The sequence below is a fragment of the Carcharhinus amblyrhynchos genome, chromosome 26, assembly GCF_965287045.1.
Source record: "Carcharhinus amblyrhynchos chromosome 26, sCarAmb.v2.hapA, whole genome shotgun sequence".
Classification (NCBI taxonomy): Eukaryota; Metazoa; Chordata; class Chondrichthyes; order Carcharhiniformes; family Carcharhinidae; genus Carcharhinus; species Carcharhinus amblyrhynchos.
In genome coordinates this window covers 26,852,205-26,876,547 of record NC_137349.1, presented here as the reverse complement: position 1 = coordinate 26,876,547, position 24,343 = coordinate 26,852,205, and the positions used below count along the sequence as shown (strand labels likewise).

The window sequence follows — 24,343 nt, the reverse complement described above, 5'->3', positions numbered from 1 at the left end:
TTGGGGAAAATGATATTCATTAGGTTCAGTGTAGGAGGTGATCAGGTTGGGGGCCTTGCCTGGATTAAATAGCAGGAAAAATTGTAAAATAAGTGTACGGCAGCAATGGAAAATATTTAAATAAGATGCAAAGGTTAAACATTAACAGCCTGCCAGTAAAGAGAGTGTGTAGGAAGATAAATATCATATTGCTGCTTTGGTTCTGTAAGCGTCGCTGGCTAACATCCGTGCTCTGCCGACTTATATGCAGCTAAACCAGCCTGCTGAAATGGTGGTCCTGATGATGAGATACCTCTAAATGGAAATAATGGCAAGATAGGTCTTGAAGATTCCGAGTGATGGGGTTGTGACTATTTCCTTTGACAGTGTGGGATTGTCCTTGGGAAGAAAGATTGTTGACGCACTGTCTTAGAAACAAATAGTCTCTGTAGTTTGTGTGGAAGGGCTACCTTGTGTTTTGTCACTGCTGGAGGGCACAGGTTTGTTGCTGCCGATTCCCAACAATCCATTCCATGCTTTACAGAACGTGATCAGTCCACTTTTTATGGAGCACCTTTATTACATCCTCTGGATTATGTTTTGAAGATCAGTCATTATTTGTGTATAAACAGAACCCAACAACAGCACTAAACAAACGATCAGTTCATTTGTTCTTGGCGTTGATTGAAAGATGCTAGCCAAGTGTTGTTGAAAGAAATACTTTTTTTATATATAAATGAGCAGGCAGGTGGGTGCCTTTATTTTAATACAAAAAACCCCAGAAAATGCTGGAAAATTGCAGCAGCTCTGACAGCATCTGTGGAGACGGGACAGAGCTAACATTTTGAGTCTGGATGATCCTCTATCAGAGCTGAAGACAATAGAAAATAGAGTGATATTTATATAGTGGGGGAGGGGGAGGGTTAACCCTCGTGCCACTCACATTGGACCTAAAAGATTTGATTACCTGTAAAGACTCGCATTCCAACCATTATTTTGTAAATCGAGTTTGTCTTTATATGCCCCGTTTGTGAACAGAACCCTGACTCACCTGATGAATGGGCAGCGCTCCAAAAGCTAGTGGCTTGTGCTACAGAACAAAGGTAAGCAGAGCATCAAAGGAGAACTGGAGCTGTGTAACAGCTGACTCTGGTGGGGGGAGGGTGGAGAGCGAGATCTGTAAAAGTTGGAAAAATGAAACAATGGAAGAAGTAAAAATTTAAAAATTAAAATATACAAATATTAAATGTAATAATGGAAATGGGATGAAGGTAGAGGGGAGAGTTCATGCTCTGAAGTTTTTGAACTCAGTGTTCAATTCAGAAGGCTGTAAAGTGCCTCATTGGAAGATGTTCCTCCAGCTTACATTAATCATCTCCTGATTAGGTGCTTCACAGCTTCTGGACTGAACATTGAGTTCAACAACATTAGAGCATGAACTTGCTCCCCCATCTTTTTGAAATCTTGCTTTCCATCTTTTCCTCTCCCACTATGGTATCCTCTCCCCCCACCACCCAGCCACTCCATTAGAGTCATCTGTTCCCTGTCTCAGGTTGTCCTCTGATACTCCTGCTTACCTTCTTCCGTTTACACATTCTGATCTATTAATGCCAGCTAACAGCACCCTTCTTAGCCATGATCACCACCATTCCCTTCGTCTTTTGGTCAAGACTGCATCTACATAAGAACATAAGAAATAGGAGCAGGAGTGGGCCATCTAGCCCTTCGAGCCTGCCCCGCCATTCAATAAGATCATGGCTGATCTGTCGTGGCTCAGTTCCACATTCCTGCCCTCTCCCCATAACCCTTAATCCCCTCGCTTATCAAAAACCCATCAACCCGCATCTTAAAAATATTTAGCAAGGTAGCCTCCACCACTTCAACGGGCAGAGAATTCCAGAGATTCACCACCCTTTGAGTGAAGAAGTTCTTCCCCAACTCCGTTCTAAACCGCCCCCCCCCCCCTTTATCTTGAGGCTGTGCCCCCTAGTCCTACTGTCCTTTCTGAGCGGGAAGAGTCTTTTAAGCAGATATAGGGGCAGCAGGGTGACACAGTGGTTAGCACTGCTGCCTCACAGCACCAGGGATTTGGGTTCAATTCCAGCCTCGGGTAACTGTCCGTGTGGAGTTTGCACGTTCTCCCTGTGTCTGTGTGGGTTTCCTCCGAGTGCTCCAGTTTCCTCCCAAACTCCAATGATGTGCAGGTTAGGTGGATTGGCCATGCTAAATTGCCCCTCGGTGTCAGGGGGAGTAGCAAGGGTAAATATGTGGGGCCTGTGTGGAATTGTGGTTGGTGGAGTCTTGATGGGTCAACTGGCCTCCTCGTGTGGAGATTCTACATCCCTGCATTCTTGTTAATATTATCCCCTCAATTTAACAGTATAAGTCTCACCCTATTTTCTATTGTCTTCAGCTTTAACAAAGGGTCAGACTCGAACCATTGGCTCTTTAGCTCTATCCGCAGATGCTGCCAGACCTGCTGAGATTTTCCAGCACTTTCTGTTTTTGCTTCAGATTCCAGCATTCACACTGAGGCTTTTGCCTCACTTCAATATCTCAGTCAAACGATGGTATCTTTGGCAGTGCTGCACTGAAGTGTTGATCTGATCTTGTTCGGATACATCGTGCTTAAACCCACACCTGTCTAAGAGGAGGAGGAAATGTTGAAGGAGCTGAGAAAATACGATCGGAATTAACTTCATCTTCAAAAATATTTCAGTTCACCTACAAAAATTGCGCGTGTTTATTTCAGTTTCTTCGCCTGATAACACAACTGCTGGAAGATCGGGCAGAGTGGCCCCTTCTGACATGAGAAGCTCCTGACCCGTGGGATTCCTGCAGCTATTTTTGTGCATCTTAAGTGTGATGTTTTGACAAAAACAAACTGAATTGTAGTGTGCGATCTGAAAACATTTTTACTCGGCTTGAGAATTTCTTTCTAAAGGGAGAGAGTTTGAATTAAAGCACCAAGTCACAGGATTTTTTTTTAACGGGACGATTTTCTAATTGTCAGCATATTTCTTGGTGCAGCGCGGCTCACATTTGTCAGCTTTTGCACGTTAGCCTGATGCATCCCACTCTGTCTGTATCGGGTTCCAAATTCCGCACACATGAGGACGGCCTCAACGGGATCTTGGGTTCATTTCACACTGTTTGTAACCCCCGTGACTTGCCTGGGCTTGCAACATCTCACTTATTGTCCTGTCTAGAGACAGTACACATCTCTTTAACCTGTGCTTACTGCTATCTCCACTCACATTGTCTGCACCTTTAAGACTTGATTAGCTGTAAAGGCTCGCATTCTAATCAGTATTCTGTAAACTGTGTGCGCCTTTATATGCCCTGTCTGTGATCAAAGCTCCCCACTCACCTGACGGAGGGGCAAAGCTCTGAAAGCTAGTGGCGTTTGCTGCCAAATAAACCTGTTGGACTTTAACCTGGTGTTGTGAGACTTCTTACTGTGTTTACTCCAGTCCAACACCAGCATCTCCACATCATGTATTGGATGGCACAGTGGTTAGCACTGCTGCCTCACAGCACCAGCGTCCTGGCTTGGATCACTGTCTGTGTGGGTTTCCTCTGGGTGCATCGATTTCCTCCCACAGTCCATAAGACGTGTTGGTTAGGTGCATTGGCCATGCTAAATTCTCCCTCAGTGTACCCGAACAGGCGCCAGAGTGTGACGACTAGGGGATTTTCACAGTAACTTCATTGCAGTGTTAATGTAAGTCTATTTGTGACAATAATAAATAAACTTTATATTGGAGACAGTGGACAGTGCTCCTATCCTGGCTGATCTTCCCCTTCCTCTTGTCCTGGGTGCTCAGGCCAGTTGTGATGCCTGTCCTGGCTGAGATTGTTGAACTCCACGTAGATTTGGGAATGTTTGAGGCAGAGATCACTGCATCTTGATGTTGGCGATGGGCTACAGGGTACCAGCACGGCAGTGGATTAGATTTGAATTGTTCTAATCGAGTCTAGCATGCACCTGATGGACCAAATGGCCTCTTTTCTGTGCTCCAAGCTTCTGTGGTTCTCCTCAAACTGCAACCCACCTGTGACTTCCCGCTGTGGGTCAGCAAAACAGCATCAGCACCCTTACTCATTGAGCCATTGTATATTTAAGCATCAGTTAAAAGATGTGGAGATACCAGCGTTGGACTGAGGTGGGCACAGTGAGAAATCTCAATACCCGGTTAAAGTCCAACAGGTTTATTTGGTATCACAAGCTTTTGGAGCATCAGTTAAAAGACCCATAAAGAGTCTCTGCTTCCTCTGTAGCTAGTGTTTGATCAGATCAGCAGTGAAATGTTGCAAGCAGAATATTTAGCTGGAAGCGTTACTTCTTCTCAAAGCTGCAGTAAGTCTCTCTCAGCAGCATTTATTATGATGCAGTGAACTAAACATGGGCAGAAACTGGTTGAGCAAGAAATGCATGGAGAATGACCCGTAATTAATTACTGTAAAGAAAAGCAGTGCTGTGGGTAGGAATGAGGAAACTAATACTGTTATTTCCTTCTCGGCGGTCTGACTAATTGGATAAAGTTGTCTGGATTGACCTTGGGTTGGTGAGAAGGGGGATGGGCACAGGCTCGCCAGCTGGCCAATCTCATCCTTATCGTAGCACCTAGATATTGACTATTCTTCCATCGTCTTCTGAGGGGACAAATCCCTCGCTTAAATAGTTCCACAGTGGTACAATGGATAGCACTGCTGCCTCACAGTGTCAGGGACTTGGTTTCGACTCCCAGCTTGGGTCGCTATCTGTGTAGAGTCTGCACGTTCTCACATGTCTGTGTGGGTTTCCTCCGGGTGCTCCAGTTTCCTTCCACAGTATAAAAGAAATGTTGGTTAGGTGCATCGGCTGTGTTAAATTCTCCCTCAGCCTACCCGAACAGATGCCAGAGTGTGGCAATGAGGGGATATTCACAGTAACTTCATTTGCAGTGTTAATGTAAGCCTACTTGTGACACTAATAAGTGAATAAATAAGTTCCAGGATGCCTGTACCTTTCAGGTGCTTAGACAAGGTTTCAGACTTCATAGTTAAACCTTGAGGGTGTACTGACTGTGGTGCCTCGGAGCGGAGCCTAATCCAGCCATCTTTTGATGCCTTCCCCTGTTCATCAAATGGGAATTCTGCTGAGCAGTAAAGACACCAGAGCCCAAATGTGCCTCTTCAGATATTGACTCCCAAAGTATCATCAGGTTACAATGGAAACTCTCACTCTTGTTCTGAGATATGCACTTGTTGTTCATTACTGATAAAGGTATGGTCACCTTGTTTCATATTCAACATACTTCATCTGGGGCAGTGTGAGAAGCTGCCATATCTGCTTTTTGTTCTTGAAATCTGTGACCACACTGGAAGTCAACCCATTGGAATGGTGTCTTTAAGTTCTGAGCATATAAAAAGTCTTACATTTATACAGCACTTTTCACGATTACCAAACCATCTCAAAAGCATTTTCCAGCCAATTAAATATTATTGAAGCGTTGTAATAAAGAGAATGACATCCAACTAGCAAACCACAAACAGAAATGTGATAATGATCAGATGATCTGTTATTAATGATGTTGATTGAAGGGTAAATATTGGTCACGTTGCTGGCGTTAACTCCTCAGGTCGTCTTTGAAATAATGCCATGGGATCTTTTATAAGCACCCTGGCAGCCAGGGCCTCTGTTTAATGTATCATCCAGAACACACCACTCCTGACAGTGCAGCACTCTGAGCATTGCACTAGAGTGTCAACCTTGATTTTTTTTTTGTGTGTATGTTCAAGTACTGAAGTGTTTTCTTGTTCTGGATGTGATCTGGAAAGAACTGGATGAATCTTTAAAACTAACATCTGGTGTCCTCTCCCAAGAAATAGAAAATTCTGCCTGTGTATCCTTGGTATTCAGGATCCTTTTGTGATATAAAGTTGATGTTCCTCTTAATGGATTTAAATGTCAGTTTATGGACTGTACTTGAACTCAAATTCGGGCTAATTGCTCGTTGGGGAAATGTAAGAGAATGAACTGAGAGCTGTCGATATTGACTTCTTATTTTTTCCCTCTTGCCTCTAGGATGTCTTCTGTCCTGGATGAGTGGCTGTGGCACCAGGAATACTGGCTTCCACCGGGCATCACATGGGAGGATATGGAAGATTCTGAACATGCCCGATATCCCCGACCTCGTGACCTTACCATCGCTATCCCATATGCCTTTGTGTTTATCGCTGTCCGTTTTCTGTTTGAAAGGTAGTTTGGAGCCATCTCACCAACATTCCTATGTTCAGTACTCATTTATTTCCATGTTGTCTTCACAATTATAATTAGAAGAACCTGCTTTAATAATTCATAGTCTAGTCAACTTTTTTTTGTTGTTTAAAAACCTTCATTAGACAGGATTGCAGTAAGAGATACGATCAGGGTATAGGCTCAAATGTTGAAAGACTTGCATCTATATTGCACTTTTCACGACCGTTGTATGCTTTACAACCAAAGAAGTACTTTTTGAAGCGCTGTTACAGTAGTAATGAAACAAATGTGGCAGTCATTTTGCTCTTGGCAAGCTCCCACAAACTGCATGTGATAATTGAGGTTCCAAAGAATATTGTATTTCTCTCCCCACAGGTGCTGCCAGATCCGCTGAGTTTTTCCAACGTTTCCTATTTTCAGATATGTTGATTGAGGCATGAATGTTGGCCAGTGAACTAGCTCCTCTTATTCAATAACTATGGGATCTTTGAAATGCTCCTGAGGGGAATGGGTCTCCTGCAAAAGATGGCAGCTCAGCTAAGTGCAGTTCTCCCATGGAACAGCACTGGAATGTTAGCCAGCTCAATTAACCTCTGGTTAACCTCCTCCAAAATTGAAATAAGAGCAGCAAAGTTAGTATCAAATACAGTCAAGTGATTAGGAGGCCAGATGGAATGCTGGCATTCCTGACAAAGGGAATCGAGTGTAAAGGAAAGTGTTGCAGCAGCTGTACAAAGCCTTAGTGGGACTGGAACACTTGTGTAGTTTGGTCTCCCTGCTAAGAAAGGATATCATTGCATAAGATTCAGTGAATGTCATGTGATTGCTTCCTGGGATGAATCACGGAATCCCTAAAGTGCAAGAGGCAGCCATTTGGCCCATTGAGTCTGCACCAACATTCCCACCAAGGCCCTATCCCCATAACCCCACATATTTACCCTGCTAATCATCCTGACACTAGGGGGCAATAACTTAGCATAGCCAATCAACATTACCCGCACATCTTGACTGTGAGAGGAAACCCATGCAAGCACAGGAAGAAAGTCTGTTGGAGTTTGTACAGTCACCCAAGGCCAGAATTACACCCCAGTCCATGGTGTTGTGAGGCAGCTGTGCTGATAACTGTGCTACCGTGCTGCCCAAGGGGTTAGCTTATGAGGGAAGGTTGGGCTGTATCCTAGAAGAATCAGAGGTCATCTTATTGAAACCTAGAGAATTCTGAGGGGGACTTAACACAGTAAATAATGAAAAGATGTTTCCCTTGTAGGAGAAACTAAAGCCAGGAGATGCAAGTTTTAAAGTAGGGGGGGCCTCATTTAAGATGGATGAGTATTCTTATGAGAGTTGAGTGTCTTTGGAACACGCTTTCTCAGAGAGCCATGGAGGAAGGGTCATTGACTAGTTTTAAGGCAAAGATGGATCCTTAGTCAAAGGATATCAGGGATAGTGCAGGAAAATGGCGTTGAGAGGAAAATCAGCCATGATCTCAATGATTGGCGAAGCTGGCTTGAAAGGCTGAATGGCCTACTCCTGCTCCTATTCCTTCTGTTCTAGCTGTTTGGGTTGCAATCCTTTGACTGCTCCTGATATACAAACCATTGATTTTAAAGCCTGAACACTGAAACATGGCAGGGTTAAGTTCAAAGAAAAGTAGAAAATGCTGGGAATACTCAGGCCAAGCAGCATGTGTGGAGAGGGAAACAGAGTTGATTTTAACGTTGCTCAGCAAGTAGGAATATCAAGGGATGGGGCGGAATGCAACTCCCGCCCGCTGTCATTCTCCTTTGACTTCATTGGAGACTAAAAACGGGTACGATATAAAACCAATGTTGCAGGTTGGTTAAGTTAAAATTGACCTCATGATGTGGTCATGTTCCAGAGAGGCTCAAAAACTGAGAGAGCTTTTGGGCCCGGAGATAGCTGATTTGCATGAAGTGGGACTAAGGTGTCAACTTACACATCTTTATAAAAAAAAACACTTAAAATAATATTCCAATTTTTTAGTTCCACACATTTCAAGCCACAATGGTGAATTTGATCTCGCCTCTTGATTTTAAATATCTGTTGTTACCCGGGAACAGTGACAATTATCCGGAACTGCTGATGCAATCTTTGAATTGTTCTTTGGTATTAATTCATTCACAGTGGATGGTGAGCTAGGGCATGAATAATGCCTGTTGTGATTCTTATTCTCAACCTCCCTGTCACTTCCAGTCTCGAGGTATCTAAGACAAATACATGTAAAAAAGAGGAGCTTAAAAAAAAACCTTATTAATTAAAGCCTTATTAATTCCCCCCCCCTAATGTTAAGTGTCCAAAATTTCTGGCTTGCGTTCTTTGGTTTTAAGAGATGGCTGCAGAAATGGTAGATGCATTATTTTCCATCTTTCAGAATATCCTAGATTTGAGAATTAGTTTCCATGGATTGGAAGGGAGCATGGATCGGAATAGTGGTAACACCACTATTTTCAGAAGAGGGAGTGAAAAAAAGTGTGTTTGTATGCCACTTAATCTGACACCATTAATAGGGAAAACGCTGGAACCTATTAGAGACTTGGTATGATGATACTTAAAACCACTATGATTATGGGTAAAGTCTACACAGATTTATGATGGGGAAATGGATTTTGACAAATCAGTGGGTGATTTGACGATGTAATTGGCAGAGTAGATTAGGGAGAAGCAGTAGTGGATGTGTAAAAGGATTTTTTTTTAATTCAATAAGTGCCATAAGAAGTTGCCAGATGACCAGGACACTCAGGATTGGGGCAATATATTAACACTGAGGATTGTCAAACTGTAGAAAATAGAGTAAGTTAACAAGTTTTTTTTGGGTTGACAGGCTTTAACTGATGGAATATTGTAAGGATAACTGTTGGGCCTAAAGCTATCTACAGTCTTCATCAGTGGCTTGGATTGAGCATAGTGTAACCAAGTTTGCTACTGATACAAATGGGAAGATAAACTGTGTGGAGAACACAGACACAGATGGGCAAGAACATGGCAGATGGAGTATAATGTGTGGAGAAGCCTCAAGTTATTCTTTTAAGACAAATAGAAAAACAGGATATAGGATGGGATATTGGGCCACAAGATTGCTGATCATGACTTGGTGAAACGCGGAAAAGGCAAATCTTGCCGGCAAGATTGCAATTTCCAATTTTCACTGTCCCTCGCCAACAGTGTTATCAAGTTCATGCCCGTAGTGAACAAGAAGCTGATTTCCATTCATTTCAATAAATTTAAATAATTAAACTCCCCTTTTAACAAGTCATCCTCCCCCACCCCCTGCCAAGCCCCCTTGATAGATTTTCATATCTTGCCGATGTGACGACATGTCGAGGTTTACAGCAGGTTCACTCAGACGTGAACTTTGCTGGGGGAATCCCTCCACGGGTTCAAAGGTCACTGTAGCACCAGGGAAAAGGGACATAGCCTGACACTGCTGCACAGTGCCAACCCATGCCAGGGTCAGGCTCTAGTGGGAGCTTTGCATGCAATGACTCGTGTATGTGTGTTGATGGAGGTAAGTGGACACTGGGGATGCTGTGCTGATTGGTGGGGGGGGGAGAAGAGATGGGGGGAGGGAAACGGTGGAGAGGGAGGGAGAGAGATGGGGGAAGTTGTGGGTGATGATCAGGTGGTGGTGGGTGGGGGGAGCACCGGATGGGCACAGATACCTCATTGAGGGAGCAGGGACAAGAGATTTAATTTTTTCCAGCTATCAGAGCATCCTTTAAAAACGGTACCCTGATTTCAGTGGACCTGATTCCCAACTCAAGTGCCGCCTCACTAGACTGACACTGCAAACCCCATCCACTGTTTCTCTTGGCAGTTAGAGGTAAGATCTGAAGAGAAAACTGGCCAGTGGGACTCTCCAATTACACTGCTTGTTTTCTCACCAAACTGACAAATGGTTTCAAAGGAATCCAAGTGCTCCTGTGCACAAACTCCAGCAAGTGAACAGATATATTGAGCAATTGGTACAGCAAGCTTTATTACAAGGAGATTGGTGTACAAGGGCAAATAGTTCTTCCAGCCTTGGTGAAACCATACCTAGAGTACAGTGGACAGTTTTGATCTCCTTACCCAAAGTAGGATAGATTTGCCTTGGGAGCCCAACAAAAGGTTCACGATTCGTTCCTGGCTCGAGGAGAAGTTGAGTACACCTGGCCTACGTTCCCTAAGTTTAGGGGAATGAGAGATGATTTATTGAAAAATTTGAAATTCTGAAGGGGTTTGACTGGGTGGGAGGATTTTCCCCTGGTTGGGAAGTCTAGAATTAGAAGTCACCATCTCAAAAACAGGAATCAATCATTTAAAGTTGAGACAAGAAATATCTTCGCACAAAGAACTGTGAAACTTTGGAATTCTCTACTGCTGGTATGTGATGCTCAGTCATTGAATATTTCCAATCCCGAGGTGAATAGACTTTTGGATGCTGAGGGAATTGAGGGATACTGGGGATAGTGTGGGAAGGTGTAGCTAAAGTAGGAGATTAGTCATGATCTTGTTGAATTGTGGAAAAGGTTCAAAAGGCCTGAATGGCTGACGCCACCTATTCCATGAGTTCTTGTGTTGTTGTCCACCTTGTGTTGGTCGTACATTGGACATGCAAACCTTTGAGGAATTTGAAGTATTGGGCAGCTTGAGGTTGTGCTGACTATTTCCATGTCAGTGCAGCAAACGTTCATGGATTTAACTGAAGAAGCAACTGCTGGTCCGTGAATAGCACAAACTGTCCCTGGTCTCCTGGCAGTTAAAAATGGTGAAAATTTTAGCCCAGCACTCTGCTATTTCTTAGTATATATATTAGACTGCTACTCATCAAAGTATTTGAACTGACCCTTTCTTCCCTTCTCTGCTTATTCAGGTTTATTGCTTTACCTTTGAGCAAACATATGGGTATCAAGGAGAAATCCAGAAGGATAGCACCTCCTCAGCCTACTTTGGAGAAGGTGTATACAACACAGAACACATGTCCTAAGAAGGTGAGTGAGTATGTTCTTTCTCATTCCAATGTGGGATGGGAAGGACTTGCAGCTAGTGGATGCCTTGGTGGTTATTTTCCAGACGTCGCTGGATTCCGGGGAAGTGCCGGAAGATTGGAAAACGGCTAATGTTACGCCGTTGTTTAAGAAGGGTGCCAGGCAAAAGGCGGGGAATTATAGGCCGGTTAGTTTAACGTCTGTGGTAGGTAAAATGTTAGAATCCGTCATTAAGGAGGAAATTGCGAGGCATCTTGAAGGGAATTGCTTGATAGGGCGGACGCAACACGGTTTCATTAAAGGGAAGTCGTGTCTGACAAATTTACTGGAGTTCTATGAGGATGTGTCTAGGGCAGTGGATAGAGGAGAGCCGGTGGATGTGGTCTTTCTGGATTTTCAGAAGGCGTTTGACAAGGTACCTCACAAAAGGTTATTGCAGAAGGTCAGGGGACATGGAGTTGGGGGTAGGGTGTTAGCGTGGATAGAGGATTGGTTGTCAAATAGGAGGCAGAGAGTGGGGGTCAATGGGTGCTATTCGGATTGGCGGTTGGTGACTAGTGGGGTGCCCCAGGGGTCGGTGCTGGGGCCTCAGCTATTTACCATTTATATAGATGATCTGGAGGAGGGAACCGAGTGCAGGGTGTCGAAATTTGCTGATGACACCAAGATTGGGGGAAAGGCAAATTGTGCGGAGGGTGTGGAGAGTCTGCAGAAGGATCTAGATAGGCTGGGCGAATGGGCCAGGAAATGGCAAATGGAATTTAATGTTGGCAAGTGTGAGGTGGTCCACTTTGGTAGGAAGAATGGTAGGAAGGACTATTACTTACGTGGCGAAAAACTGCAGCAGGCGACGGTGCAGAGGGACCTCGGGGTCCTTGTGCATGAGTCGCAAAAACCCAGCTTGCAGGTGCAGCAGGTGGTCAGGAAGGCGAATGGGATGCTGGCCTTCATAGTGAGGGGGATTGAATATAAAAGTAGGGAGGTCTTGCTGCAGCTGTATAGGGCATTGGTGAGGCCGCAGCTGGAGTACTGTGTGCAGTTTTGGGCGCTGCACCTGCGCAAGGATATTTTGGCCTTGGAGGGAGTGCAGAGGAGGTTTACTAGGCTGATACCGGAGTTGAGGGGATTGAGCTATGAGGAGAGGCTGAATAAACTAGGCTTGTACTCGTTAGAGTTTAGAAGAATGAGGGGAGATCTCATTGAGACGTATAAGATGATGAATGGGATGGATAGGATAGAGGTGGAGAGACTCTTCCCGCTCAAAAAAGACAGTAGGACTAGGGGGCACAGCCTCAAGATAAAGGGGAGGCGGTTTAGAACGGAGTTGAGGAGGAACTTCTTCACTCAAAGGGTGGTGAATCTCTGGAATTCTCTGCCCGTTGAAGTGGTGGAGGCTGCCTCGCTAAATATTTTTAAGAAGCGGGTTGATGGGTTCTTGATAAGAGAGGGGATTAAGGGTTATGGGGAGAGGGCGGGAAAGTGGAACTGAGCCACAACAGATCAGCCATGATCTTACTGAATGGCGGGGCAGGCTCGAAGGGCTAGATGGCCTACTCCTGCTCCTATTTCTTATGTTCTTATGTAATAATACAATTCAGTACTCTCCCAATAAATTTCACAACAGATGGACAGTTTTCATCAGGTAACTGGCATCTCCTGTGATCTTTATCGATGGTATGAATAGGTTAGAATGGCACAGGACCAATGATTTACCTTTTTATAACTACTGTGCGTTCATATCAGATATTTCCTGAAATCACCTGTCCATCCACAAAAATGGGAAAGCCTCATTCAAACTAAAATCAAAGTCATATTTACTACCAAACAATGTAATTGTATAGAAAATTAATTAGCAATATTCAATTTGACTTGCACCATATTTTAACCGTCCTTCAGTTGTGGGACAGGTAGGAGGGGATGGAATGAAGTACAAGTCCAAAATGTTTAAAGGCCTTTATGGATGCGACATGGGCAGCAAGTTTCAAAGGGCCACACTGTTTTGTGGAGAGATGGCAGCATATTGGTAATGTCACAAAGTGAATAACCCCGAGGCTCTCACTATCTATGGTAGTTGGTGGAATTTAAAATTCAATTAATAAATCTGGACTTTAGACCATAAGACACAGGAGCAGAATTGGGCTATTTGGCCCATCGAGGTGCTCTGCAATTCAATCATGGCTGATATTTTCATCCTCATTCTCCTGCCTTTTTACAGCTAATCTCAGTTGTTATGATGCAAATTGATGTTGTAACTGTTGATTTTTAATTCTGCATTCAACCAATTGTACTGATTTACCAGAACTTCCCTTCTTCAACATATTTTCCACAGTGCTTCCCAAAAAATACTTCTGATGCTTGAAGTTCACCAAGTTTTAACTGGAGAGAAACTTCTGCTCAGTTTACTTTTTCAAGTTCATCCTTTAGGCAATTCAAATCCTCAATCAAATGTTCCACCTTTCCTGACTGATTCTCAGCTGTTCTCATCAGTTCTGTCTTCTTCATTCACAAACTTTTCTTTCAGATCTGAAAGTTGATTTTCTACATTATACAGGTTTCCCTTCAGTTGCTTGTTATCTGCGATAAGGGTCTCATTTTCTTCCACAGTGGTTTCCACAAGCTTAAGATTATGACCGACTGCCTGTTGCAATACAGTTCACAGTGGCACAGTGGTTAGCATTGCTCCCTCATCTGGGTTCAATTCTTGGCTTAGGCCCGTGTCTGTGTGGGTTTCCTCTGGGTGCTCCAATTTCCTCCCACAGTCCGAAAGATGCCCTGGTTAGCGCATTGGCCATTTTAAATTCCCCCTCAGTGTACATGAACAGGCAGGAGTGACAAAGGGATTTTCAGTGATTTCATTGCAGTGTCAATGTAAGTCTACTTGTGACACTAATAAATGAATTTAACTTAACAGTTGTCATCATGTTGCTGTCTCCACAAACTAAATCATTATTTTGCATGAAATCTATTCCTCCAATAAGTAATTTGGGAATAATTCCTGTTGTAGCAATTCCATTTACAAAATTCTTAAATTAACTTTACACAAAGAAACAGGTTCATCCCTTCCATTAATACCTCATACTAATACATATTCCTTTACAAAACTTCCTGGAATACAAATTGTATCATCAGCTACGATTAATGATTGATCTGCTCCTGTATCTCTCCAAATTTTAATTTATTTACTTACTTCTCCCACTGAAATGAAACATCCAGGACCACCTCCGATGGCCTGACTTCCTTCACCAACATTTAAATAATTTTTTTGAATTATCTTAGAAAACTTATACCCCTTTACTTATTGATTCTGAAAAGAGTGTGTTTCAAATGTACCATTGCTACAGTTTTAACAGCCATTTCCTTTTCAGATACTGCTTTTCCTGTTGCTGCAACTGGCCTTCCATTTAATTTCCAAATAAACTGCACTAATATGTCCCGCTTTGTTATGATAGAAACACCTAGGTCTCTGAATGTCACTTCCACTCTTAGCACCTTCACTTTTAATCTGTGATGCAATTTCCTGACCATTCTCAACTATTCCATCTCTCTCTTGACTATTTCTCCTTCCCACTTTCTATCCTCCTCATGTTTAAAATGATGAAAAAAAATTTGGTTCTATGGATCAGTTCATAATCATCGAGTAACTCTGCTGCCTGTCCAGCAGTTTTAAGTTTTTGTTCCTCAACATGCATTCTAACCAGCAAAGGAAGCGAATCTTTAAATTATTCTTTAAAAAAATCCCTCTCTAAAGCTTTAAAGTTTACTTTTATCATTTGTCTAGTATGAATTGAACTATAAGTATTACATTTCCAGGTGCAGAAACATTAAACTCACTTAAACATTAGAAATAGTTTTACCAAAACAAATATAAATCCCTTAAAACTAGCTGTTTTTGTAACACAGTAACGGCGACCATAAAACTATCATCGATTGTTGTAAAAACGCATTTGGTTCACTGATGTCCTTTTGGGAAGGAATTCTGCTATCCCTGCCTCATTTGGGTCTACAAGTGACACTATGGTTGATTCTTGATGCTCTTTGAAATGGTCTAGCAAACCACCCCATTCAAGGGCAACTGGGAATGGACAACAAATGTTGCCTTGTCAGCGACATCCAAATCCCATTAAAGAAAATAGGCGGCCAGCTACAGAACTTGAATACCAGTGCTACTCAGATCAACAAATGGAGAACTGAGGTACATCAGGGAACAAACAGCACTTGGGCAAACATGGGACAGTGAATGACTGGCTCCAAAAGGAGGCCCCAACACTCCAAAAAATCACTGCTAACTGTACAGGTCTGTAGGATGTCCAGCGATTCGACTAGATATGGTGGTTGTGGGAAAATGTGTAGAGGGTGTGGCATGCTTTTACAACAACTTTTATCAAACAGCAGAAGGATTAGTTAACCTGTGGCTGATGTATGGGGACTTCCATCCGTGGTTTATACTGTTTAATACTTGTCACATTTCCTGCCGGGTGAGGATTTCAAACCTAGCTCTGTTCTATAAATTATTCACTTCCCATGTCCCTGGCTGGTAACCTGATCCTACTGGAACTGAATTCCATGCGAGAATGGGAACTTGTACAAAAGAGGGAGAGTGTGTAAGACTGGCATTCTGCCACCTGTCCCACACAGTATCTGGCTTTGACTTTTGATGACTCCTTGCTTTTGAATTGATCTGTTTTTTAATGTCGAAGAGCAGCCAGATATCATCCTATATCTACCCTCAGGGCCAAGGATTGCCGAGATGCTAGAATTCCATAAAAACAGTGAGCCAGTGACACATTTGCTTGGGGGGGGGGGGGATGGTGGTGGTTTCTTGCTGATCACATGATATCAAACAAATATTTATGCAACTTTTGACTGATGGGTCTGAGTCTTCATCAGAGTGGGGCATCTTGCCAATCCATTTATTGAATGAATTTGACCAAAAGGAAGTTAGAAAAGCTGAGGATTGGATTTTTTTTTGAAAAAAGGTCTGCCCACAACTTGGAGAAGAAGTAGTTCTAATATCAAGACCCTTCATTAGAAACCACACAAGCACTCTGCTGAAACGTGGACCAGGTTTTTGTCTTGTCACTTGATTTCTGAGACCATTTTGATACGAGGTTTGATACTGAAATACTTACCCAAAGCAAGGCATGCAGCACGGTGACACAGTGGTTAGCACTGCTGCTTCACAGTACCAGGGACCCTGCTATGATTCCCTGCTTGAACAAAGAACAAAAAACAACCCAGCACGGGAAACAGGCCCTTCGGCCCAACGAGCCTGCGCCGCCGCATCATCCTACACCTACCCTGCTCTGTGTGTATGTGACTGGAACCCCTAATGTAGCCAGATTCAGGGGAGAATAGTGTCAGTTTGGTACACCAATCAGTCTAAGAGCACATCTTTGGGGTGTGGGAGGAAACCGGAGCGCCCGGAGGAAACCCACGCAACCACAGGGAGAATGCGCAAACTCCCAGAGATACAGGCCCAAATCCATGTATCTGCACAGCTAGCAGTGATAGTCACTGAGCTGTTGCGGTGCCCATCCGCTGGTCCAGGATTAAGCACACACAACGACACGAAGTACTAGGCCACTCCCGGAACCTCCAAGAGCAGCCCACGCATGACCCACCGTGTGCATGCCCCTCGTTTGACAACAAGGTGGACCGACACCTGTGGAATAAAAAGACAAAACATTGACATGTAATACTACATTTCCGGTGTCGTCCCGAGGCTCTGACCCTATTTGATACCCTCTACTATAACCCTCCATCCCTGTTTCGCTCATGTGTCTATCTAAGTAAACCTTAAACACGTCCAACGTGCCTGCCTCCACCACCCTACTTGGTAGCGCGTTCCATACCCCCACGACCCTCTGCATGAAAAACCTTCCTCTCGTATCCAAATTATACTTCTCCCCTCTCACCCTTAGATCGTGACCTCTCATAATTGTCCCCAGTCTAGGGAAAAGCCTACCACTGTTTACTCTATCTATTCCCTTCATTATTTTATACACCTCTATCAGATCCCCCCTTAATCTCCGTCTTTCTAAGGAGAAGAGCCCCAGTTTCTCCAACCTTTCCTCGTAACTCAGTCCTTCCATGCCAGGCAACATCCTGGTAAACCTCCTCTGCACCCTCTCCAGGGTCTCCACGTCCTTCCGGTAGTAAGGTGACCAGAACTGGACGCAGTACTCCAAATGCGGTCTAACCAACGTTCTGTACAACTGAAGCATTAGACGGCAGCTTCTATACTCTATACCCCTTCCTATAAAGGCTAGCATTCCATAAGCTTTCTTCACAACCTTCTCTACTTGTGTTGACACCTTCAGAGACTTGTGCACCTGCACTCCCAGGTCCCTCTGTATTTCTGTACTCTTAATCGGTCTACCTTTTATCACATAACTCCTCCCTGCATTATTCCTTCCAAAATGCATCACCTCGCATTTGTCAGGATTAAATTCCATCTGCCATCTATCTGCCCAATATACCAACCTATCTATATCCTGCTGTGTCACCTGACAGTCCTCCTCAGTATCTGCCAATCCTGCCATCTTGGTGTCATCCGCAAACTTGCTGATCACACCACGTACGCCCTCTTCCAAGTCATTTATATATACTACAAAGAGGAGAGGTCCCAGTACTGAGCCCTGTGGCACACCACTGGTGACTGACCTCCAGCCAGAAAAGGACCCTTCCACTACTACTCTCTGTCTCCTATTGCCCAGCCAGTTTTCAATCCACCTAGCTACCTGTCCTTGTATCCCATGTGCCTTAACCTTTTCTACCAGCCTACCGTGAGGGACTTTGTCAAACGCCTTACTGTAATCCATATAGATGACATCAACGGCTCGCCCATCGTCAACTGTTTTTGTCACCTCCTCGAAGAATTCTACCAGATTCGTAAGGCAAGACCTCCCCCGAACGAAGCCATGTTGCGTATCCCTAATCAGATCGCAATGCTCCAAACGCTCATACATCCTATCCCTAAGAATTTTTTCCAATGATTTTCCTACCACCGATGTCAAACTCACTGGTCTATAATTACCAGGGTTATCCCTACTACCCTTTTTCAACAGCGGTACCACATTAACTACCCTCCAGTCCTCTGGGACCTCACCTGTGTCCAAGGAAGAGACAAAGATTTGCGTCAGAGGCCCAGCAATTTCATCTTTCACCTCCCTAAGCTTGGGTCACTGTCTGTGCAGAGTTCTCCCCATGACTGCGTGAGTTTCCTCCAGGTACTCCGGTTTCCTCCCACAGTCCAAAAGCATGCTGATTAGGTGCATTGGCCATGCCAAATTCTCCTTATCCCATCCCCTTTTCTGGCAACACATTCAACAAAATTCCTGCTCCTCCACCTCCAACTGAGATGAAAATTATTTGGTTTATTATTGTCACATATTTTGAGGTGCAGTGAAAAGTATTGTTTGTTGCACTCAATAAAGACAAAATAAACTGTTTGAAGTACAGTAAAATAAGGGGTGAAAAGCCAATTTGGGTTTTTTCTGAATGCTTTTGGAGAAGCTATTTAAGGGTGGACAGTACTGCTTGACTGAGGTTGCGGCCTGACTGAAGCTATGCTGTGGTGTAAATAACTGCTTGTCGGCACATGCTGCGTATTTGTGAGATTGAGTAAGCAAGGTTGACCAGTGTGCTTTACACTCTGTTTATTGCAGAGTGATCTCCTTGCCCTTTCCAAGCAGTGCAACATCTCGGTGCAGCAGGTGGAGATATGGTTTCGGCATCGGAGAAATCAGGACAGACCCAGCATCACCCAGAAATTCTGTGAAGCCAGGTGAGGATGAATTTAAACCAAGTTCCTCCTAATTTCCAACACCAAGATGGCTCCAAAAAATCAGCATTGAATAATTCTGAGATTGCAAAGTTTGCTCTGTTGTGAAAATGCTGCTTTGCCTTTGCCTGGTGTATATTTTTTACATTTTGTTTCTAACTGTGTTTGAGAATTAGTTTGCAAAGCGCTCACTTGCACTATGCGGTTTGGGAGTGCACAGCTTGGTGTGGGACAAAGTCACATGGGAGGACAATGCCAGGTTCCATCCATGCTGAGTTAGTGATGACCTTTGCCTTGGTGCGCTGGGTTTTGGAAAAGGGATGAGGGAGGGAAGGCAACCACTGCGGAGCTCTTACCAACCAAATCTACAACATTGTCCAACTCCATCCCTGCCTCAGCCCATCTTCTGAAACTAGCTATAAGGTATTGAGCTGTGATTACGCTCAGCTGCTGTGCAGGCCTGGGTAGATCTGAAAGATCCCGTGTTTTTTTTGAAAAGAGGAGTACGATATTCCCAGTGTTTTAACAAACAACCCTTTCTCGTCTAGTAAATGTAAATAAAACATTAACAGACCATTCACGCCATTACTGTTTGTGGGATCTTGCTGTGCCAAAAAAAGGGCTGTCAACTTTGTCTGGAAGGTGAAGGCCATTGCATTTCAGAATGGATTATTCTCACTGGCATGCTTGAGGAGGTGCCCAATGGTGTGTTTCTTATTGAATTCCAAACTTCTAATTCCCAAATTTCCTATCCAATGGAATATGTCTGTTTGAAGTACTGTGTCCAATAACCCATTGGCAGTGTCTTTTTAGTGACAACCAAGTTTGAGGTTTTAGCCCAATAAATATTTATTGGATCTGTGTTGTTAGGTTTTTGAGAAGGTGATGGAAGAAAAAGAAATCCCAGTACTTTATCAAAGATGAGCTGATTGGACTGAAGAATGAGGCAAGTGTTAAGGGCAGCAAATGTAGACAGTAATAGAATGTCCAGGGAAGTTAATTATATCTGTCTATTCTTGCAGAGCAAGATTACAATAATGAGCAATCTGAAGGTGTGAGATTCACAAATGGATTTACTCAGTTAATTACATTAAGCCTATTTTTGGCAAGGCTTTTTCAATATGGATTTATTTTCATTTTGTGTCACAAGTAGGCTTACATTAACACTGCAATGAAATTACTGTGAAAATCTTGTAGTTGCCACACTCCAGCACTTATTTGGGTATACTGAGGGTGAATTTAGCATAGTCAATACACCAAACCAGCAGGTCTTTTGGTTGGTATAGTTGTGGTGGGGAGGGGGGTGGGTGGTGGGTGGTGGGTGGGTAGTGGTGGTGGTGAGAGCAGGATCAGATAATGGATACTATATGACAGTTTGACGGTCCTGAACAGGATGACTGGGTTAACATGGTGGGGAGCAGCAACATGGGGGCCGAACAGAGTGTGGGGATCGTTGGGGTGACTGGCTGGAATCTGAAATCAATAGATCCTGACTAGTTGTGTTGTTTTCTCAGTTTTATACAGTTCTTCATTCTGTTTAGAGAAATGTAAGCAGCTGTGTACAAAGTGAAACCAAAAGAGACAATGCTGGAAAATCTCAGCAAGTCTGGCAGTATCTGTAAGGATAGAAAAGAGGTGATGTTTGGAGTCCAGCCGACCCTTTGTCAGAGCTAAAAGGCATAAAAAGTGGGAAATATTTGTGCTGCAGAGGAAGGGAATGAAAGATGAGTTACAGCCACAGAAGCCAGGGGAAAAGAATGCTAATGGCTGTCCACAGCGAGGATAAAGGGTGTGAATGGCCAAACCGCAGAGAAGCTAAAATGAAGATGTTGGTGGAGGGGAAATTTAGAAAATGGGGAGAAAAGGTAAGGGAAGGGGGATAAAGTAGGGGGAAAGAGTGGGTGGGGTGGGGGGGAAGAAAAATTAAGAACGACAAAGAAATAAAAGGTAAAGAAGAATAAAACATTTAATAAAATAGAACGAAAACAAAGGGGTTGAGGTAGAGTAGAGCAAATCATCTGAAATTGTTGAATTCGCTGTTGAGACCGGAAGGCTGTAAAGTGCCCAGCCGGAGATGAGATGCTATTACTCCAGTTTGCATAGAGCTCGACTGGAACATTGCAGCAAGCCAAGGACAGACATGTGGGCATGAGAGCAGGATTGTGTATCAAAATGACAGGAAGGTCAAGGTCCTGATTGCACACAGATCAAAGGTGCTCAGAAAAGTGACCACCTAGTCTACGCTTGGTTTCTTCAATATAGAGGAGACCACACTGGGAGCAGCAAATGCAATACACCAAATTGAAAGAGGTTTAAGTGAAACACTGCTTAATCTGGAATGAACGTTTTGGACTTTGCATGGTGAGCATAGAAGAGGGAAACGGACAAGTGTTATACACCTGCAATTGCATGGGAAGGTGCCATGAGTGATGGGAGAGGTGTTGGGTATAGTGGAAAAGTGGACTAAATTATCCCAGAGGGAACAGGCTCTGTGGAATGCTGACAGAGGGAGTGAAGGGAAGATGTGTTTGGTGATGGCGTCACGCTGGAGTTGGTGAAGATGACGGAGGATCATGCTTTGCATGTGGAGGCTGGTGGGGTGAAATTTGAGAACAAGGGGGACTCTATTCTTGGTCTGGGAGGGAGGGGAGGGGATGAGGGTCGTGGCGCAGGAGATGGACTGCACGCTGTTGAGGACTCTGTCGACATCTGTAGATGGGAATCCACAGTTGAGGAAAAAGGAGCACATATTAGAAGCGCCACTTTGGAAAGTGGTATCATCAAAACAAGTGATGGAGGCGAAGGAGTTGAGAGAAAGGGATGGAGTCCTTGCAGGATGTAGGGTATGAAGAGCTATAGTCTAGTGGGCTTGTAATGGATATTGGTAGATAATCCTTTGCCAGAAATGGAGACAGGCTAAGGAAGGGAAGTGTCTCAGATGGACCAGGTGAAAGCGATGGAAGAGTGGAAACTGGAAGCGAAGTTGATGAATTCTGAGGTCTGAACGAGAGCATGAAGCAGTACCAAAACAGTCATTGGTATACTGGTAAAGGAGCTGTGGGAGGGGAGCTGGTAGGTTTGGAACACGGAATGTTCCACATACCCCATAAAAAGGCATACTCTTTATCCTGTATAAAGAGTGACTTGTACACACATAAAGGAAGATTTTAAACTTGACTTTACCACATACAATGTTAAGAGCTCTTGAAGGTGGCGTGATTGTCTGTAAGTCTGTAATGTTGGCAAGTGCGAGGTGGTCCACTTTGGTAGGAATAATGGTAGGAAGGACTATTTCTTACGTGGCGATAAACTGCAGCAGGCGACAGTGCAGAGGGACCTTGGGGTCCTTGTGCATGAGTCGCAAAAACCCAGCCTGCAGGTGCAGCAGGTGGTCAGGAAGGCGAATGGGATGCTGGCCTTCATAGCGAGGGGGATTGAATATAAAAGTAGGGAGGTCTTGATGCGGCTGTATAGGGCATTGGTGAGGCCGCAGCTGGAGTACTGTGTGCAGTTTTGGTCGCCGTGCTTACGTAAGGATATTTTGGCCTTGGAGGGAGTGCAGAGGAGGTTTACTAGGCTGATACCAGAGTTGAGGGGGTTGAGCTATGAGGAGAGGCTGAATAAACTAAGCTTGTATTCGTTAGAGTTTAGAAGAATGAGGGGAGATCTCATTGAGACGTATAAGATGATGAATGGGATGGATAGGATAGAGGTGGAGAGACTCTTCCCGCTCAGAAAGGACAGTAGGACTAGAGGGCACAACCTCAAGATAAAGGGGGGGCGGTTTAGAACAGAGTTGAGGAGGAACTTCTTCACTCAAAGGGTGGTGAATCTCTGGAATTCTCTGCCCGTTGAGGTGGTGGAGGCTGCCTCGCTAAATATTTTTAAGACGCGGGTTGATGGGTTTTTGATAAGCGAGGGGATTAAGGGTTATGGGGAGAGGGCGGGAATGTGGAACTGAGCCACGACAGATCAGCCATGATGTTATTGAATGGCGGGGCAGGCTCGAAGGGCTAGATGGCCTACTCCTGCTCCTATTTCTTATGTTCTTATGTTCTAAGTATGTCATTGAGGAAAATTCTTTGGATTGGATTGTACTAAGCAGTGTATGATTGAGTCATATGAGGCAAGAGAACTACAGATTTCATCCCTGGCTGTAACTTTGACAGATCAAGCATGATATTAAGATGCTAAGTTTGACATCAACCAGTCTGTATAATAAATTCTCACACCTGATTATTATTCTGTGACCCCAATGCTGGAAAATATGTCCACATCTGGCTAACTTGTCACAACTGGCTACATGAATTAGGAACTGGAGGACACATCAGGACTGTCATTTGGAGGACAGTCCAAAGATGTGCGGGTTAGGTTGATTGGCCTTGCTAAGAAATTGCCCCTTAGTATCCAGGGATGCGTAGGTTAGAGGGATTAGTGGGTATAATATGTAGGGATATGGGGGTAAGGCCTGGGTGGGATTGTGTTCAGTGCAGACTCGATGGGCCAAAGGGCCTCTTTCTGCACTGTAGGGCTCTATGGACACTAGCTGAACATGAACTTGAAGTCCAGTGGGAGCTGACACGTGAGGGTATTGTAGCCTGGAGAGGATCAGTACCTTCAGGAGAGAAATATCATGTAGCAAATTTTCCCATCTGCTGTACAGGAGTCTTACAGCTGGGTTGTTTTAGCTGTGTTCTTTCCTCAACAAAACACCTACAAAACTGCCAAGTCCCGGGTTGACCCCCCCCCCCCCCCAATGCAACCAAAACTCCCTTGATTACTATTACAGTCTGCAAATCCCCTTTATCAATCCCACCTAAACCCCACAAGCTTAAATCCAATTTGATCATGTCTCCTGCTGTAAATATGCACGTTTTGAGATTTGGAAAGGTAAGAATGACATGGGTAAAGGAATATTGAAGGGAGAATATCATTCTTGTGGTTTTCATGGGAAGACCAACAATTGATGCTCTCAATCCTATCGTCAATGAGTGGTAGGGAGAGGAACGAAAGGAAAATGTGGGTATAAGCCAGTGAGGGAATTATTGTTATTGTTTCTGTTTCTGATATGTTTTTAGTAGCTAAAGCTTTTACATTGTCAAGACACAAAAAGGGGAGAAATCATATTTGTGGTCTCTATCACATCATTGAAGTTTCTAGATTGTCCCTTCAAGATTCTGACTACTTCCTCACCTGGCATAGATCTTATGTAAAGTAGGGGCCATGAAACAGTCTGCTTAATATTTATTATAAAGATTTAAGAAGGAGTAAAGGGGCTTTTTCCTTTTGCTTTACTTCTGACTCCTCGTTTTTCTGAGTCCCAGCCTGAGATCACTCACATCTTCTCCT

General features: G+C 43.9%; 1 protein-coding gene across 2 annotated transcripts in view; it reads left to right on the top strand.

Moving 5' to 3' along the window:
- The window catches only part of cers4a (ceramide synthase 4a), a 75,837-nt gene that overhangs the window by 34,879 nt on the left and 16,615 nt on the right, over window positions 1-24,343 (top strand). The window contains exons 1-4 of one of the 2 annotated variants that reach the window (XM_080212945.1): window positions 461-479; window positions 6,050-6,223; window positions 11,097-11,214; window positions 18,879-18,997. In XM_080212945.1, the coding sequence (XP_080069071.1) occupies window positions 6,051-6,223; window positions 11,097-11,214; window positions 18,879-18,997 (410 nt within the window). In that variant the 5' untranslated portion in view covers window positions 461-479; window position 6,050. Of the gene's footprint in view, window positions 1-460; window positions 480-6,049; window positions 6,224-11,096; window positions 11,215-18,878; window positions 18,998-24,343 lie in introns of those variants that run through there. The other variant, XM_080212944.1, reaches the window with a different exon arrangement.